The sequence below is a fragment of the Rhinolophus sinicus genome, chromosome 8, assembly GCF_057876585.1.
Source record: "Rhinolophus sinicus isolate RSI-liver-muscle chromosome 8, RSI-T2T, whole genome shotgun sequence".
Lineage (NCBI taxonomy): Eukaryota > Metazoa > Chordata > Mammalia > Chiroptera > Rhinolophidae > Rhinolophus > Rhinolophus sinicus.
Window position 1 is genome coordinate 75,116,262 of NC_142508.1, and position 19,272 is coordinate 75,135,533.

Below are 19,272 nucleotides of genomic sequence, written 5' to 3' on the forward strand. Positions count from 1 at the left end.
CATTTAAGCTGCATCTTCCAGAAAAGAAGGTAGCAGCCATGTGACAAACCAGGCAAAGAACTTCCCAGGAAGAGGGACTAAGAACTACAAAGGCTCTGAGGATGGAGACCAGCCTATTCGTTCTAGAGACAAAAAGACCACTTGACTAGAGAGCAAAACGCCAGAGGCACAAGAGGTGAACTTGGAGGAAGGCGGAGGCTGGCCCACACGGAGCCTGGGAGGACACAGTCAGGACTCCGGACTTTACGCTAAGGCCCTGGAGGACGTCACGGAGAGAAGAGTAATTGGATTTTCATGGATAGAAATCACTCTTAGTGAAAATACAGGGCATGGATTAGAAAGAGGCAAATATGAAAGTGGAATATCCTATTAGTAGGTGCTGTTACAACCATCCAGGAGAAAAGTGATGATGGTTTGGATGAGAGACAGAGATGAATGGACAGATAAAATACATATTTAATAGGGAGAGTAAAAGGCTGTGCTCATGGGTTAGATGTGAGGGATGAAGAAAGGAAAGAAGTTATGGGTGACTTCCAAATTTCTGGATTTAACAAACGAATAAACAATTTACTATTTTTTGAAATAAAAAATAGTAGGGAGAAGAACAGAGCAGAAAGAGGAATTCCATTTTGGAGCTGTAGCCATCACGATACCTATGAAATCTTCAGGTGGAAATAGCAAGGGGGCAAGTGGATACACACATGTGGAGCTCAGAAGAGAAAGTGGAACTAGGGAAGTCAGGTGGGAGCTGTCAGCTCACAGGTGGTTTGCAAAGCCCTGGAAACTCCTGAGATGTCCTTCGGAAACAGCAATGGCCCAGAGCCATTTCCTGAGTCACAGAGGAAGGCGTAGCAAAGGAGATCAGGTAGGAAATCAGGAGGGTGCATTAACGCAGAAGCCAAGAGAGGAACATTTCAAGGAGGACGAATACTCAACTATGTCAGCTGCCCCTGAGAGGCCAAGGGAGATGAGGACAGAAATTAGCCACTGGGTTTGGCAGCATGGAAATCACCGGCAACAATGACAAGAGCAACGTGTGAAGAGTGACGGGGAAGAGAGTCAGATAAGAGTAGGCTGCTGGTGGAAGGAAAGAGGAGGAAGAGGAGAAGGCCTGCAGAAATGTCCACTGGGGGAGCAGGAAAGGGCGCTATTGAGGAAGAAGGACGCTAGGTCAAGGGGCGGCCCTTAACAATGAGAGCAGCGACACTAAGATTTGTCATTATACTCGTGGGAACGATAGAGAGGAAGATGCTCATACAGCAGAAGAGGGGTGATTGGCCACAGGAGCAAAAGTCTGCCAAGCGAGGTGGGCGTGTACCCTGTGCGATTTGGATGGCAATCCACTACAGTTGGAGGAGGCGGGGCTAGTAGGACCGTTTCACTTTAAATCTACAAAAAAGAAAGAAATCAAGCTTTACTAAAATACGTGTACATACCTATGTCACTCCAGCATATAAGTGGTGTGCTGGAGTCCCTTTGTATCAGCTTGAGAAAGCCTATCCTATATACATCTCTTCCCAACGGCACATTCAAAAACGCCACGTTGGCAGGTTGAAATTGACCATAGTGGAGTATTTACACCACAGAAATCAGGAAACTCTAAAAATCAAGGCTGTTCTCCACCCCAGGGAACCAATTGTTAAATATTTAGTAGGACACCACTGTTTATGCTCAAACTTTGTTACTGACGGGAGTATATGATCCAAAACATTTGGAAAGGAGAAAATATACTTCCTGTATTGGAATAGGCTGGAAGGAGAAAGAATATATACATTCAGGTAGGACAGTGAATTTGATAATAGGCAGATGACTACGTCTCAGGGTTTTGGGGGGCGGAGAAAGGGGGCGCTGCCATTTTTCTCAGTGAAAACATAAAACAAATCACCAGCTACGAGTATGTGCTGGTCCATTAAGGGCTGTTTGCCAGAGAGTTCTGGATTCCTCTCCCATCACCCAGCTTTTGGGGCCCAATGTAGAATTACACTTCCTGGCCCCTTCCTGTTGGATGAAACATGACTATTTCTGTTCAATGAGAAATGATGGCTGTCACTTCTAGCCTGGAGCATTTCATTGTCAGTGCCAGACCCTCCAGAAAACTGTCTTTCCCTTTGGCATCGTAACCAGCTGGTGACGGCCTGGATGCCTGAGTTACTACTTTAATGGGTAGTGACTCTCTGCCAACCCACAAATGATATGTAAAATGCACAAGAAATGCTTTTGGGTGAAGCCACTGAGATTTGGTTGGTACTGCAGCATCATCTGGACTATTCTGGCTGATCCAGAATGCAGGAAATAGAAGGCAAGAAGAAAGTCTGCGGAAGTCTGCAGAAGAAAAATAAAGTCAAGTCTGAATGGGGGAAATGAATTTAGGGAAGCTTAGTAGGATTGTCTTGCTTTTCAGAGGGCCCATCTGAGGTGCATGATCATACATTTAAAGTGACAAAGAGCAGAGTTATGTGGCACACCATTATGGACTCTCGCGGAGACTGAGGGATCTGTTCAGAATTTATAGTTTCTATTTCTCATTTATCCCAATGGGAAGTGAAAACAGAAATATCACACTTCCTGTTTACCCAGCTCAGGAAGGTAGCAGTGTAACTGAGTAAGCAAGAGACAGAACATTCTGAAGCCATAAGCAGTTAACTAATTTTATCACTAAACTGGGTATTCTCTGAGCAAGTCCCCGAGACCTCAGTATAACCTCAAGTACATCTAACTAGCAGCGATAATTAACAAGCACATTTCTCCACAGTTTCTTAACAATTTCAGTGGTATTTTATTAGTCCTTAATGTAAAATATTAAGGAAAAGTAAGACAATTCCCAGGAACTTTGTTTTAGAACACGCTCCTTCTGGGGCTGAGAGAGGAAGAAGACTGGAAATAATACACACACACATACGCATACTCACACCACTCGTTCTGGTGTTGTTCAGCATGTACTGGGGCTGGAGAAAATATATTTAACACAGACCAATTCTAATTCTAAGAAACCGGGAAATTCACATAACCACGTGAGTATCACGTGGAAACAGCCTGACATTAAAAGCAGCGTCCTAAAAATAAAACAATAATAATGACATGGGAGAGTATTCAAAACAGTTTTTTTTTCACTGCTACCTCGTGTCCCTTTCCCCACTGACCACGTCTGCTTCTTTGCCTACAGGCCTCAGGCCTGCACGTTCAAGGCAGGTTCCTTCCCCCAACTCTCTACCTGGCAGGTCCCTCTCATCCTCCAGGCCACTTTCTCAAAGAAAGTGTCGCTTTCTCAAAGAAACCTTCCCTGAGTTTCCACCCTCAAACAGGTATCCCTGTTACCACTCATCACACACTTGACTTAGCTTTCAGTGCTCTCATCCATCTGTAACTATGTATTTATTTGAACTGTTATGTGTGTGATACTCTCTCCTAAAGACTGCAATGTGCTAAAAGTAGGCGATGTTAGCTTTTTTATTCTCCATTATGCCTCCAGCACATGGCTCCAACATGAGTGCTTAAGACTTCTTCGGAAGAATTACAGAATAAAAGCTTTAATACTGATAGGAAGCAGATTAAAGAGTGCCTGGGAGGGGGGTGGGAGATTGACTGCAAAGAGGCATGAGGGTTCTTTTGGGATTCTGGAAATGTTCAAAAACTACTGTGGTGAGGAATGCACAGCTCGGCAAATTTACCGAAATTTACTGAATTGTATCATTTTAAAAGGTGAACTTATGGTGTGTAAATCGGACATACATACAGTGTATCAATAAAGTGTTTTAAAAGGAAAATTGTTACATTCGAATATACAAAATTTTAAACTTCTGCAGAAAAAGAATTATAAAATTAAAAGCCAAATACTAACTAAAAAAAATATTTGCAATTTATATGGCAGAAATGAACTTAATAGTCTTAATAAAAAAATATTCCAAATTTAAATATATATATACACATATAAATCTATACATATATATCAATAGAAATACAGAAGGCTCTTCAATACAGATTTAATTTAGTTATACCTATTAAAATAGCAAAAAATAAAATTTTATAGTAATACCTGTTGTGGGTGAGTGCAAAATGAAATATTCTGACAATCTGCAGTTAGAAATGCAAATACTATAACCCCGCTTAAAGCCAATCGGTCAAAAATGTATCAAAACATAATATGTTCATATCTTTTCATCTAATTATTCTACTTCTAAGAATTTATCACAAGAAAACAGAGAAATTTATCAAGATTATAAGGATATTCACTATTATTTATAATAATTAGAAACTGAAACCCACTAAGATGCTTAATAGGAGATTAGAGGAGAAAATAGTACATCATTCATGTGATGAAGTACTTCAGTAACACACTTTACAAGGATTTTTATATTGTTTTATGAAAAATGTAAGTAAAAGAACTACTGTTATACAAGAAATTAGTAATAAGATATTTAGACAGTAGGATCCTAGTTCCATAAAAAGTGAAAAACGTAAGTATGTAAATATTCACACACAAAAAAACAAAATTTGGAGAGAAACATGGCCAAAAGTTTACAGTGCTTATCTCTAGGTAGTGAACTTGGGCATAATTTCAATTTCATTCTTTAGATATCTGTATATTTTCTCAAGTTTTCAAAAATAAATGTAAAATACTTTTCAAATCAGGAAAAAGACGTTGCTTTCAAAAATTCTTAATTTCATGGCATTTCTTACGTTTACCAGGAGATTCTTTTTGGTGACCCTAACTTTTCAAAAATTTCCCATTTTTGTGCTCTGATACTATTGAAATCTGACTTGTAATGCTGTTCAATATTCTAGAACATTTTTATTTGACTGTCATAAATACAAATAACAATAATTGGCTAATTTTATCACTATCTCAAAAAAAAAAAAGAAAAATGCAAGAGGAAAAACAAACCCAAACCTAAATGCCCTCTCTTATTATTTATTTAGTAATTAGATTAGTGCCAGATACATAAAAGTGCCATGTAGAGTTTGTTAAGTTTTTCTTTAAAGAGAACGGTAACTCTGGAAAAGAACTGCACACTAAATAATTTAATATGAATTCATTCTGTCAAACAAATAAGTTCACTTTCCAGTTTGGACAGGTACATGTAGAACATCAGATATCGCACAATAATTTCGAACAGCTGTTGGCAGATTTCCAAATATGTTAAAAAAATTTTTTCATTTAATCCCATTAAAGTTTTTCCAGGGAGTATATTGTCATGCAATTATATTAATAGTTGTCTGGTCACATAATATATTTCTTGAGATCTACAAAAGATCCTATGACATAAATGACGATTACATAGTTTAATAAGCATTTGGAAAGGTATTTTAGATATAAATTGCCAACATGCCAGCCAGCCCTTTACCAGTAGTTGAAAGATGTGGAATGCTATGTTCTCTGGAGCATAGATAGGCTTTATTTTCAACCTATTTTAAAACCATTATGGAAAAATCCTACCTCTTCCTCTCATATCAAGGGATGCTTCTGAAAGAATTTCATCATACAGAGAAGTCAGACATGATGTTAAATGAATAAGGTACCAGTTTACAGGAGACTCACCAAAATAAAGCCCAATGGAACTTGACCTTGAGTAGAGTGAAATAAAATTTAAAATCTTCAAGTGACTTGGGAAATGCCCTTCATTTAAAAGTGTTGGAATGCTCCTGTTCTCTGGGAATACACTTGTAATCTGGCTATATTTCTAATATAGCTGTACCTAATATATTTAATAGAATATATCTAATAGATTTTTAATAGATTTTGCTGGTAACTTTATATTCTGCACTCTATAGAAATTTGCATTAGTTATCAGTCATATTTTCTACATAATTTTCATTGTAAAATGCTTATGACTTGGCAGCCATCCCCTGACAGATGGGCTATATACCGTGTTTCCCCAAAAATAAGGCCTAGCCAGATCCTTAGTTCTAATGCATCCTTTGGAGCAAAACTTAAGATAAGACCCGGTCTTATACTACATTATGTTACATACGACCTGGTCTTATATTAAAACAAGACCGGGTCTTATCTTAATTTTTGCCCCAAAAGACACATTAGAGCTGATGGTCCGGCTAGATCTTATTTTGGGGGAAACACGGTACTTATTTAGCCCTAGAGTCTCGTGATAGATAATATGTGGTTTGCTACAAAGTGACACAGAGATCTTCGTTCATTCATTCAATAGTTGTTTTTTGTTGTTGATTTAAAACTTATGGAATATCCACTATGTGTGCAAAAAGTGTGTAAAGTGTCACACATACAGTGATAAAAACAAGTGAGGTTCTGTTTCATAGCATTTCATAGTTTAACAGAAATATTAGGTGGGTGCAAAAGTAATTGCGGTTTTTGCAATTTTGTATTTTTAACCTTTTAAACTGCAATTACTTTTGCACCCACCTAATATAAACCAATAGTTAGCGAAAGACTTAACACAACAGAAGTCTGAATACACTGCTATGGGAGCAGGGAATACATAATTAGGAAGGGTGTCTGCAAAGTCCTCATTTATTGAAAACGGACTTATCGGGTACGTACCATTTGCAAAGCACAAGGTGCTGGGAAGGCAGAAGGGGAAACTTCTATATGCTCTCCAGGAGCTCGTGTTTATATATACAGACTATAAACAGACAGCTCATAACTTACATAGTGTTTTACCTGTTTGCTTAGTATTTACTTATTTATTTAGTAAAATATATAGTATTTTAGATTGTGATGGTGCTACAGAGAAAAATAAAGCCAAGTAAGTCGGATAGGTGTCCTAGGGGTGAATGGCACGATTTTCCACAGGATGGTCAGAAAAGGCCTCTCTGACCAGATGGCATCTGAGCAGAGGAATGCCGGAAATGAGGATGCAAGCCCTGCAGATACCTGGGGGGAAGAGAGCTTCAGGCTGCAAAGACCTTGGGGCAGGAGTGTACTTGGCTTATTCTAGGAGGAGCGAGAATGCCCAAGTGGGCAGGGGAGGGGGCGGGGAGAAGCAGGACGCGAGGTGACAGCAGCAGTCCGGGGCCAGATCTCCTTGTGCCTTGTAGGTAAATGCAAGGAAGGTCCTAGGACTTCACTCTGAACAGGATGGGACGCTACCTAAGGGCCAACAAGAGAGTGTAACGAGCTGCTTTATGTTTTAAAAAGAGCACTACAGCTGCTGCGTTAAAACAGACCGGACTTGGGAGTAAGAGAAATTAGGAGGCTTCTGTGGCAGCTTTGCCTACATGTAAGTGGCAGAGCTAGTGAGAGGTAGTCAGAGTTTTGGTATTTCTGACAGTAAAACAAGGGGGATTTCCTGGTATCTTCACAGAAGAGGAAGAATTCAAGCAAGGTCTTGAAGGGTGAATAGATGCTCAACAGATAGAAAAGGGAATGAGGACATAGTAGGAATAATATGAAGGACGGAAGAGCCCGGCAGACTCTGATGTAGTGAGAAACTGTGACAGGAGTTTACGGTTGGGCATCGTGTTAGGCAGTGGGTAGAGATTAGATGGAGATGGTCTGAGGTCAGAGTCAATGGCCTCACAGGACATGCTCAGCTTTATCTCAGGGCCAACCGAGACCCAGCAAAATGTGTAAAGCAGGGGGGACAAGTCGGACGTATTTATAGAAACACACTTCGCATGGCACTGGGCAGGGCACAAGGACCTACTGGGAGAATGTTAACACTGTGTCGGTGGAAGATGATAAATGGGGGGCCAGCCTGAGACAGTGTCGGTGCAACTGGGCAGAAAGAAACAACGCGGGAGACTCTAACGAGGTGGCACGGCCAAGCTCCAGGGACTGAAGGAGGGATGGAAGCCACGGGGAGGCAGCCGAGGAGAGCAAGGTTTCTAATGTGGAGGCTAAGACAAGGGACATGCCACTAGAGAAGAGAGTAAACAGCAGGATTCCTGTAAAATGGATCCTTACTAAAATGTAAGTCATGTCCTGTCACACATGTGCTCCAAACCCCCTCATGTCTTCTCACGTCTCAGACTCACAGCCAACGGTCTCATCCGAGGAGGCAAATTCCCGAATAATGAGGGTGCTGCTGTCTGATCTCATCTCCTTCTGTTCCCCCCAACACTCTTACTTCGCTGCAGACCTGTCAGCCTTGGTGCTTTCCTCCCACGTACCTTAGAGGCTCTGCTGTTCCCTACGCCCGGAACAATCTTCCTACAGGTATCTACCTACACGGCCTGCCCCTGCACTTCGTAAGGTCTTTGTTCACGTGTCACTACAAGGCCTTCTGGAACCACTCTATTCGCAATCCTCCACCCACAATGGCATTGCTGGGACCCCTGACGGGCTTTAGGTATCCCCATACCAGTTTTCCCTCTTGTGGGTTTTTTTTTTTTAATACCTCTCTCTCTAATTTCTACTCCCTTCCCTGTCTCTGCCACACAAGAAATAAACTCAAAGAAGGCAGAAATCTTTTGTTTTTCACAACTTCATCTTTGGTACCAAAAACATTATCTGACACCCAGTGGGGGAGCTAAATACATTTGTTTAATGAAGTAATTAATGAATTCATATTGCATTAGAAGTACCTGCCGGACTTTTAGGTGGAGCCGCCCAGTAGGCAGCTGGACTTGGAGCACTGGGGGACACCAGGGAGAGCAGGGATGGGGACAGAGGTTTGTGGTCACGGTGATAGCAGCACAGAAATCGCAGAAGAACTGAGAGATACGGGGAAGAGGGGAGAGGTACGGTAGTTCAGAGTTCAGACCTTGGTGCCAGAATGGCTGGGCACAAGTCTGGGCTTGACACTTCCTGCATGTAAACCTCTCTGTGCCTCAGTGTCCTCATCTCTAAAATGGGGTTTTAATAACATCTGCTTCAGACGGTTGTGGTAAGGTTTAAGTGAACAAATACATGTAAAGCACTGAGAACAGTGCCAGAACAAGTTGACTCATGGGAAGTGCCCAATAACTGAGAGCAAAAGGGCACACTGAGGAGGCTGGCATCTTCTCTGGGTAAGAGGGGCAGGGTTCATACGAGTATATCTGGAGGCCAGAGCCCGTTTTTCTGACTCCTTGGTTCCTCATTTTCTCGTGCTCTGTGGTGAATCAACAGCGGTTCTCTCTGCTTTGAGTTTGTTGCTGTTTTCGTTTATTTGTTTTCTCTATGGTCTTATGGAGAGAAATCCAAAAACGTCTCCGAAGGTGTTTTGAATTTGAGCAAGGTACACTGCAGGCGTACAGTACGGCAGCAAGAGCACAGGCCTCAGGATCAGATAAATACGGGCTTTTATTCCAGCTCTGCCACTCAGATAAGTAACTTGGTCTCTCCCGATTTCTAACACAGCAGTGATAATATCTACAGCTCAAGCACCTCGAGCCTGAGGAGGCGTCGCGGCTCAATGAATGATGCCCTTGTGAGCATCTGGTGTGACAGCATCCATAAAACACTGGGCCCGGCCATGGCACCGGGCGCGACCAACGCACAGACCCAGGATGGAAGCTGCAGCAAGTCTTGTTTCTATGACTCGCATTCCTGTGGCGAGGGCCTGTGTAAGGGATCCAGTGTCGGGTCGGAACTTTCCGTGTATCCATGTCATTAAAAAAAGTATTTTCACTTCATCTTTTAAGAGAACAGATTTACTCTCCTAAGGTTTTGTTGAAGCACTAAGGCTTCTTAGAAGGTGCACTTAAAGTGATTAGATATTGGTATCAGGTTTGTTGTGGGTCTTGGAAAGATAAAAGAGAAGCCTTGACAGTTGTTCTGTTTGCATTTGAGTTTCTTTTTATCCCCCAGTGCATGGCTGGTTCAGGGCACAGTGGGCTGATAACCTTTCGTGTTTCATTCTCCGTGTAGTACTTTCCCAATACAAAAGCTGAGATGGTGCAGTGGTTGCTTTAGAACAGTGGGTAATCATGTACCAGAAGGCTTATTATATCTATGAAAACATTAGGAAGGATTTAAGAACTGATTGCATTTTGTGGGTTTACCTGTTTTAAGGGTACTCCTTAAAATTATGTGTTTCCCTCATTATAAAAGAACATATGCACATTTAAGATAATTTGGAAAACTAGAAAAGCTCAAAGGAGAAAACCCACACTAAGATATAGCATTTCTGTGTAAATCCTGCAAATCTTTCCAGACGCCACCTCCCTGGACAGGAGTGTGTGTGTATGAAAGCAAAATTCAAATCCTACTAAATGTTATGCCTTCACTTCCTTTTCAAATTAATGCATTCAAATTAATGCAATGAATGCATTCATTCATTCATTCATTCAAGCAAACTAATTAAGCACTGACTAGTATAGACGAGGCACTGTACAAAGTACAGATGAAGGAGACAAGCATATACATATAAAAAAAATTACAATAAAGGAGGGAAGAGCCAATGAAAGAACACAGAGAGTAAGTACTACAGGTGCACATGACAGGGGGCAGACGACAACTCCCTGGGCTGCAGAGGTGCCGGGGAAGTGTCTCACAGGAGATGACACGTGAGCTGTTACCAACAGGAAACTCAGAAACTCACCAAGGAAAGAAGGCACATCAGCAGAGGATGTAGCAGGAAGGTCCAAGAGATGAAACTGCATGGCTACTCTGAGCTACTGTAAAAATCCAGTGCGGAAAAAGGTGAATGAGCAGGGGACATGGGGCTGGAAGTGCAGGAGCCAGGTAACGAACAGCCACTGCAGGGTCTGAAGCAGGGGGCTGACGTGCTCGGATTTATGTCTCGGTTAGAAAATGTACTGCAGCTTTAAGGACTAAGCAAGAGGGGCAAAGGGGAAGGCTAGAGCAATCCACCAAAGGTCTGACCAGGTGAAAGACAGTGAAGGTCTAAGGAGAAGGGCGATGAGAAGACAACGTCCTGGACGTCAAAAGGCCTGGATTCTGGACAGGGCCACGCCTTCTCTCCGGTCTTCCCTCCACAGTTACTGAGAGTCAGCGCTATGCAAGCGCATGGTAGGCGCTGGAGAAACCAAGAGCATGTGGCCCAACTCTGAGACCCCAAGAGCTGCCATTCTAGTAGGGAAAAATGGGTGGAAATGTACGAGTTTTGCTTGCCCAGCATGCGCTGCCCTCCTTCTTTGGAAACAGGACCCCAATTTTCCTTTGGGAAAACCGTCCATCTCTGACTCACAGTCGTGCAGTCTGAGTGGGAACAGTCACATTCCAACCCTACTCCAAGAGAGGGTGCATGAGCCAGGCCAGGCACCCGGGAGCACGTCCCTCCGCTGTACACGACTGGTTCAGAGATGGCACGTGACTCTCACCAGGCCAATGAAAAGGCTCCAGGGGAATCCAAAAGAACCAGGAAAAAGACACCACTGCCTTCTTCTAACATCTCATGACTTAAGGCCACACACCCCTTGGGCATCAGGCCCCTCCTAGCTGATCAGGTGAGAGCCTATCCAGCATGAAGTCGCACAGAAGAAAGCCCAGAAACAGAAAAAAACAGTGATCAGACGATGTATTTTGAGAAGCTGGATTTAGCCATGTACTTCTACACATCCAAGGTAAGTCAATCAATTCCCTTTTTTCCACAATGAGTTTCTTCGCGTTTCTGTCACTTGCAGTTGAAAGAAAGAGCGACAACTGTTTCAGGGAGAGATGTGCACAATCCCACAACGGTGATAAACACGTGGAAGGTACAACAGAGGCACGTGTAAAGGACAAGCAGCACAGAGGCAAGGGCAGTCAACTCTCCTTGTAGGCAAAGTCAGTCGAGGCCACTTTCACAAAGGGCGTGATGTTTCAGGGAGGCCTTAAGAATCAGCCGTCGGGCAACAGGATATTCTAAGCAGAAGAAACAGAACAAGCAGAGGCAAGAAGTGGGAAAGAGCATGGGATGCTGGGGGAGAAAACAGTGCGCTACGGTAAAGCATCTGACAGGTGAGCAGAACGCAGGCTGTGAAGGAACCGATAGGCGCTGTGGGTGACGAGCAGCCAGTCCCTGGATGAGCACATCAGACCACGCCACGCCTCTCTGCACCACAGCTGCTTCACAGGTAAACTCAGGGAGAGCCAAACAAATCACCACAAATCGATCAAAATAGGAAGAGACCTTACCTGCTGATAGAATTCATCATCTTTGGGGGTCAGATAAGGAAGCCACGTGTCTTCAAGCTCTTCAAGAAGCCTCAGTTTCTGTTTTAAAATAATAATTATAGGTGACTGACTATAGAGTGACTCAAAATATAAGACAATCCCTTATTTTTCCAATAAGAGGACACCAAAAAAAAAAAAAAATAGCCAACTTGAATGTATAAACTTTTAGAGACAGAAATTAGCCAAATGTCAGTTATAAAATGTAATAATTTAATTACACACATTTAAGTGACACATTGTAGAAATGATGGTTTTATTCACTGTTACATTTCATGAAACCATTTGATTCACTCTTGAAATGTATCTTTAACATCAGGGTCTTTTTATCGCTAGAAGTCTTCCTGTCTGTGTAATCTGCTGGAGACACAGCAGTTTTTGAATCCTTCCGTGATACTATCACCAGAAATAACCAAACCAAGTTACAAGTATCCATGTGCATAATGTCAGGATATTCACAATATTTATTCATCCTGTATACTTTTATTTGAGACCATAATCACTTACATTATTACTTTTTTAAAGCTAGAGCAATTATTATATCTATGTTAAGCATCTTTGCTTTGCTTTTCCAATTTTACAAAGAAATCCTTTTAAGCTAGCCGTGTCTGATGCCATTTCAGGATACTAGGTCTTCCCAAATACTGGTATCCCCCACTTTCCAAAAGTTCACACTCCGTTACTTTGCTTCCACAAAGACCTGTATTACTACCTGTTCTCACTAACCAAAAGAAATCAGACAGGGATTTTCGCTATTACGAAAAAAGGCAAAAGCGACAGTATTTTTCAGAGTTTGTTTTGCAGTGAGCTGTTATGGAGCCAGCGGCACACCAAGCAGTGAGAGACTTGCCTGCTGAGCTCCTTCCCTGGGAACCACACTCAGCATTTCAGCATCAAACCCCAGAGCTTTGAACTTGTCTGTGAGCCCTTGGGCTTTACCTCACTTTACTTTGCGTATCCGTTAGCAAGATGTGCCTAAGGTATCAGAAAAGCCTAAGCGAGCTCGTAAGTGTTAACGCTTAGCGTCGAATTGGACGTAGTTACCGTTTTGATCACGGTGAAGGAAATAGTGACACAGTGTGTGCACCGAACTTGCCTGCATCCACCATTTGTACTATTTACACAGAGAGAGAGAATCTTGAGAGCTGCCAAAGTTCTAATACTATTGGTTCTGTTAGTAGCAAAGTGGTCTCTTTCAGTCACTATCCAGTAATGGATAAAATGGAAAAGTCTGTTGCGTGAGTGGACCGATGGGTGTACCAAGTGTGCTGTTCCATTATCTTATATTTAAGGGAAAATCAGTTTTTTTAAGAAGTGAAACTATACTGTTCTTACATTATTCCTACTTTATATAGGCTGTGTATTCACCCTATTCTTCTTGTTTCTACTATATGTTAGTGTTATTTTAGGTTTATGTGTTATTTGATATGACTTGGTAGGTTATTTTTTGGTCCTCAGCTTACGAAAGGTTTCAGGGCAACACTCTCCTTTCAGATGGCGGGGCAAACCTGAGCACCATGCTGTTCAAACTAAGTTAAGACAGGTTCCCATATTATAAAGTATTTTCTAAGAAACCAAGATGACACCCTCCTTCTAAGGGATTATTTTTCAAAGAGTATCTGACCTTATATTCAAACATTTATGGTGTGTGTGGGGGGATACACACATGGCATATAAATGGCATATATGTGTATACACAGACACACATACACATAGAAATTATCTACACACTACAGAAATTTTCTGAAAGAAAAATAAAAAGGGCAGAAACACCTACTTTTCAAATAAACTGTAGTAAAATGTGTACTGAGGCTGCTGTCAGCTAATAAGGCACCTTTATGAGAATTAAAACTATGGTGTGTCTTGGTGAACACACACTGGATTTTAGCCCCACCTGCTCTGACGAGCACTGTCATATGAAGTAAACAACCTGCTCAGGCAGACGTGGTCACCCTGAGATCCGCCCCACCCCAGGAAAGCAGCCTTCTCTCACAACACCATCACAGAGTAACCCAGAGCGACCTTTGGGAAGATTCAAATTCTTTCTGGATCTTCTGTATAATTATCCACGGTGAATAAAGAAAAAAAGAGAACAGAAATATAGCAACCAGTTGACCTAAGAGAGACAAAACAGTACATTTTACTCGTATACAATATTCTAGTCTGTTTATTGAACGAAACCTTTCTGCTTTGACTATAGGTATTTTCTCATCTACGGTATAGTAAGACCAGCTTACCAGTTAAACTATGAACAGTTTTCCTTTACGAAAGACATATAATACTAACACAAACCATACGTTTAGACAAATCGTTGGGTAAGTGGTTTATCTGTTTTCAACATTCGCCATTATTTGGGACTCAGAAAGAACTAATGATATTTCCATGCATATACTTCCACATTAAGCACTCCATCATGAATTTAATCAAAATCTATACCTTAATTTTCACTTCAGGCTCAGGAAAGCCTTCACTTTCCTGTGACTCTTTACCAGTCCTTTTTATAGATATAATATTTAAATCCCACCCCCCCAATTTAACCCATTGTTAAAAGCCTTGAATAATTCAAATGCACATGATACCTCACACTTTGAAACGCCTCCCCCTTACAGATATACCATCTTAAGGTCTCTTCAGGAGAGTCTGTGAAGCTACCCTGTGCATAGGAGCACAAGGCGATTCCCAGAAGGCATTCCTTCCCAGAAGGAAGTGAGTACTCCACTTTAATCAGATGAAACAGCAACAGACCTGTCCTATAGGTCAACAAGCACCAGGGGAGGTTGAAATTCTGTTCATAATTAATACTTCAGCTAAAGTATTATAAAAACAACCACTTCTCGGCCCAGTTGAGGTCCAGCATATAAAACAGTTTGTATAAAGCATTAGAACTTGGAAGGCAGTACCGAAAGGGTAAAATTCTCCGAGAGCATTCCTACCCCAGAGCTAGCAGAATTTAAACGGTCTTCCTCCACTGGGAATGTTAATTTTAATCCTGTAATCACTGTACCTATCTGACAGACGAGAACGGGGGACAGGAAGTCACTCAACTTCAGACCACGCAGGTGAAATCTGCTCCGTGCATCAACCTTCACAGCCTCGATTTTACCAATTAACTAATAAGAGCAACTGTAAGGAACAACATTTATCAATTTAAACAGAACTTTCGGCCATATTTACTTTGGTGAAATCAATCCGGAATCAATATTAGATTAAATTGGTAGTTCATGAATATCACACGTTTCTTAAATATTAAGATTGCTTTGTTTTAAAAAGGCAAGGCACTCTGGGCACAGCTATGGAGAAACGAGCCCTCTGTTACCGAGGCGTCCGAACTAGCACAGTAGGGATGGAGGGCAATGGGCAATTCCTATCAACATTCAAATGCATTTCCCCTTTGACCCAGAATTCCTACTTTCCAAGGATATTTTTTTCTACAGATGTGCTATGTTCAAAAGAACATATAAACAAGTTTATTCGCTAGATCACTATCTGTACAACAAAAGCTTGGAAACATACTAAAAACCACTCAATGGTACACTTTAAAGGGGTGAATTTTGTGGTATGTGAAATTGTATGTCAACTAAACAAAAAGATGAGAAACTATTCAAGTGTCCATCCTCAGAGGATGGTTAAATACACCATGGGACAGCTACACAACAAAACAAACACAAAGCACCAGTAAACAAGAACAAGGGAGCGCCCTGTTAATGAAACCAAAAAGCTCTCCGGGATTTATCAGGAAGTAAAAGGCAAGAGACAAAACACCCGCTTGTATTTGCATACAGAAACAGAAAGGATATGTGGCAAACAATTAAAGTGGTTATCTGTCAATGATAGAGGTGGGAAATACCTACGTAGAAGGGGACACGGGTGGGAAAAGACTATTTCCAATCCTCCTTTTTATGCTGGTTTGATTTTGAACGACATAAATGCATTACCTAGTATCAGCTCAAACGCATTACCCATTCATTCTTAACACCAAATTCAGTATAAAGCTGAAGTTGACATGATTTTTAGCTTTAAGAAAGGCATACTTGTGTGATGGACAGTGAAGTATTTGAGGGGGAAACTATCGCAGACTCGCAGCATACGCAGAAGTGCAGAGGGAAAACAAACAAAAAAACCTGGCTCTGACAATTTCTTTTCGTGAAATGCCACCCAGTTGGTAAACACACACAAATTCAAATGCACTCTGGAATGGAGGTGGAAGGCGCTCGTGTTTGATTGTCAGATCTGGCTAACTGCTACTCCCCAGCCTGGTGTCCAGATAAATCCACACCACTGGGCCCTACAGCACACTGCTCTGCCGTCACACTACTGTCAAACGCATCAGGCTGCTCACAAATGCCACCCAGAAAGCCAGAGAGAGCACAGTCTCAGCTCTCCCACCTGGCAGGAGGAACATACGAAGACCCTTCCATGAGGGCTACCCCCATTTCCATAGCGCCAGTAAGTAAACGGGACACAGGCACAAGACAGCAAGGAAAACCTATCGAATTATGTGCAGTGATGGAGGTGTTAACTAACCCTATGTGGTAAGCATTTTGCAATATAAATGTATATCAAACCATCATGCTTTACACCTTAAACTTATATGTTCTTATACGTCAATTATATCTCAATAAAGCTGGCGGGGGGGGGTGGGCAGGGGAGTGTTCTCTGACAAAATGGAACTAAATTACATGTCAATAACAGAAATATGTCTCAAAACTTCCCAAATATTTGGAAACTACACAACCCACTTCAAAACAATTCATGGATAAAAGAAGAAACCAAACAAGCAATCAGAAAGTATTTTAAATTGAATAAAAACCAAAACAAAACTTTTAAAACTTTCTACATTGCAGCTACAGCAATATTTACAGGGAAATATATAACATTAACTGCCTATATTAAAAAAGAAAAATGACTTCAAACCAATGACCTCAGTTTCCACCTGAAGAAAATGGAAAAAGAGGAGCAAATGAAACCCAAAGTAAACAGATGAAAGAAAATTATGAAAGATCTGAGTAGGAATCAATAAAATAGAAAACAGAAAAGTAAAGAAAACCCATGAAGCCAGAAGCTAGTTATTTGAGAAAATTCAAATCGCTAGCTAAACTTATAAGGAAAAAAACTCTAACTTAAGTTTCAACATACCAACTAAAAGGATAATAAGGGGGTATTATGAACTTTATGCCAATAATTTTAGAACGTGGACAAAATAGGAAAATTCCTTGAAAGGCACAAATTACCAAGGTTCACTCAAGAAGATAACCTGAGTTGCCCTATATCTAATAATGAAATTGAATTTGTATTTTAAAAACTTCCCACAAAGGAAACTCCAAGCACAGAACATTCAATGTTGAATTCTACTAAACACTTAAGAAATAATATCAATTCTACACAAACTCATCCAGAAAATTAATGAAATTAAATCCCAAAACCAAGCAGAATTATTACAATAAAATTACAGACCAATATCCTCTCAGGAATGTAAATACACAAATTATTAACAAAATTTTAGCAAACTGAATCCAACAACACATAAAAAGGATAATACATCATGACCAAGTATTATCCCAGAAATGTTAGGGTTGTTTAACACTTGAAAATTGACATCATTTATCATATTGTCAGGCAATGAGAGAAAAATCATGTGGTCATCGAATTGATGCAGTAAGAACATCAGCTATACCCAAGATCCATCCTGCTAAAGACACTCAGCAAAGTAGAGGACTGCCCCAACCTGATAAAGAAGTCAACAGGTGACATCATACCTAGTGATGAAAAACTAAATGATTTCATTATACGAGTATGATCAGGAAAAAGGCAAGGCAACGATGTCCGGTATCACCCCTCTATTCAAGATTGCACGGAAGGTTCTAGGCAGTGCAATAGGGCCAAAAAAAAAAAAAAAAAGAAAAAGAAATGAAAGGCATGCACTCCAGTAAAAAAATACAGAATAGATAAACTGTCTTTATTTGCATATGATATAAGCACCTGTATAGAAAATCCTACAGGATCTACGAAAGAAAGCTATTAGAACTAGTAAATTCAGAAAGCTGCAGGAGATAATCGGCAGGACAAGTTTGCAAGATCAATACACAAACATCAGTGTATTTCTATACACTAGCAACTGACTATCTGAAATTAAAAATTTTAAGAATACCATAAACAGTAACATCAAAAATTACATAAAGTACTTTGGGATAAAACAAAAGATTTTCCGGACTTATAAAAAAAAATGAAACATTGCTGAGAGAAATTAAAGAAGTTCTAAATAAATGGAGAGATACACTGTTCATGGGTCAGAAGACTCAATGTCAAATTGTCCCCAAATTGATACAGTCCCAATCCAAGATCCCTGTAGGCTCTTTTTTAAATATATATAATATTAATAATTGACACACTATTAGTAAAAATCATATGGAAATACAAAGACCTAAAGTGGCCAAAAAAACTTTGCAAAAGAAGAATAAACTTGAAGGATTTCACTCTAATGTCAAGACTTGCTATAAAACTACAGGAATCAAGTCAGTGTGGTACTAACCCACCTAAATCAATTGTGGTCAATTGATTTTTGAAAAAGATTCAAAGTTAATTCAATGGAGAAAGCAATTCTTTTCAACAAATACTACTTGAAGAATTAGATATCCATACTTACAAAAAAATTTAAGCCACATCTTGTACCATATATAAAAATAAACTCTAAATGAGTAAATATATCAATATAAAACCTAAAACCAAATATAAAACCTAAATTATAATATTAGTAGAAGAAAACAAGAAATTCTTTGAGTCTTTAGGTTAGACAACGCAAAATTTTCTTAGATATGAAACCAAAGCACAACACATGAAAGAAAAAAAGTGATAAATTAAACTATCAAATCCAAGAACTTCTATTTTCAAAACTCTCCAAGCTATTATAGAACTCTAATGCACTGCTCTCAAGAAAACAAAATGGACCAACCACTTTGGAAGAAAATCTGCCAATTTCTTAACAAGTTAAGATCATACCTATAACATGACAGCACATGTCCATACAAAAACGTGTACATAAATGCTCATAGCGGCTTTATTTGTAATTGCCAACAACGGGAAATAACCCAAATGTCCATCAATAAGTGAACAGAAAAGAAATTGTAGTATGTTGAAAAAAAGAAATTGTGGTAGAGCAATACAAAAATTCACTACTGAGCAATAAAAAGGAATGAATTATTGACACACAAAAACATGGATGAATTTCAAAATCACTATGCTAAATAAATGAAGCCAGATCAAAA

At 40.3% G+C, this 19,272-nt stretch overlaps 1 protein-coding gene across 2 annotated transcripts in view; it reads right to left on the minus strand.

Moving 5' to 3' along the window:
- The window catches only part of FTO (FTO alpha-ketoglutarate dependent dioxygenase), a 339,023-nt gene that overhangs the window by 237,614 nt on the left and 82,137 nt on the right, over positions 1-19,272 (minus strand). The window contains exon 2 of one of the 2 annotated variants that reach the window (XM_019732370.3): positions 11,975-12,052. The exons of the other annotated variant lie outside the window; for it this stretch is intronic. Coding sequence (XP_019587929.3) covers positions 11,975-12,052 — 78 coding nt within the window. The remainder of the gene's footprint in view (positions 1-11,974; positions 12,053-19,272) is intronic. 2 annotated transcript variants of the gene reach the window in all.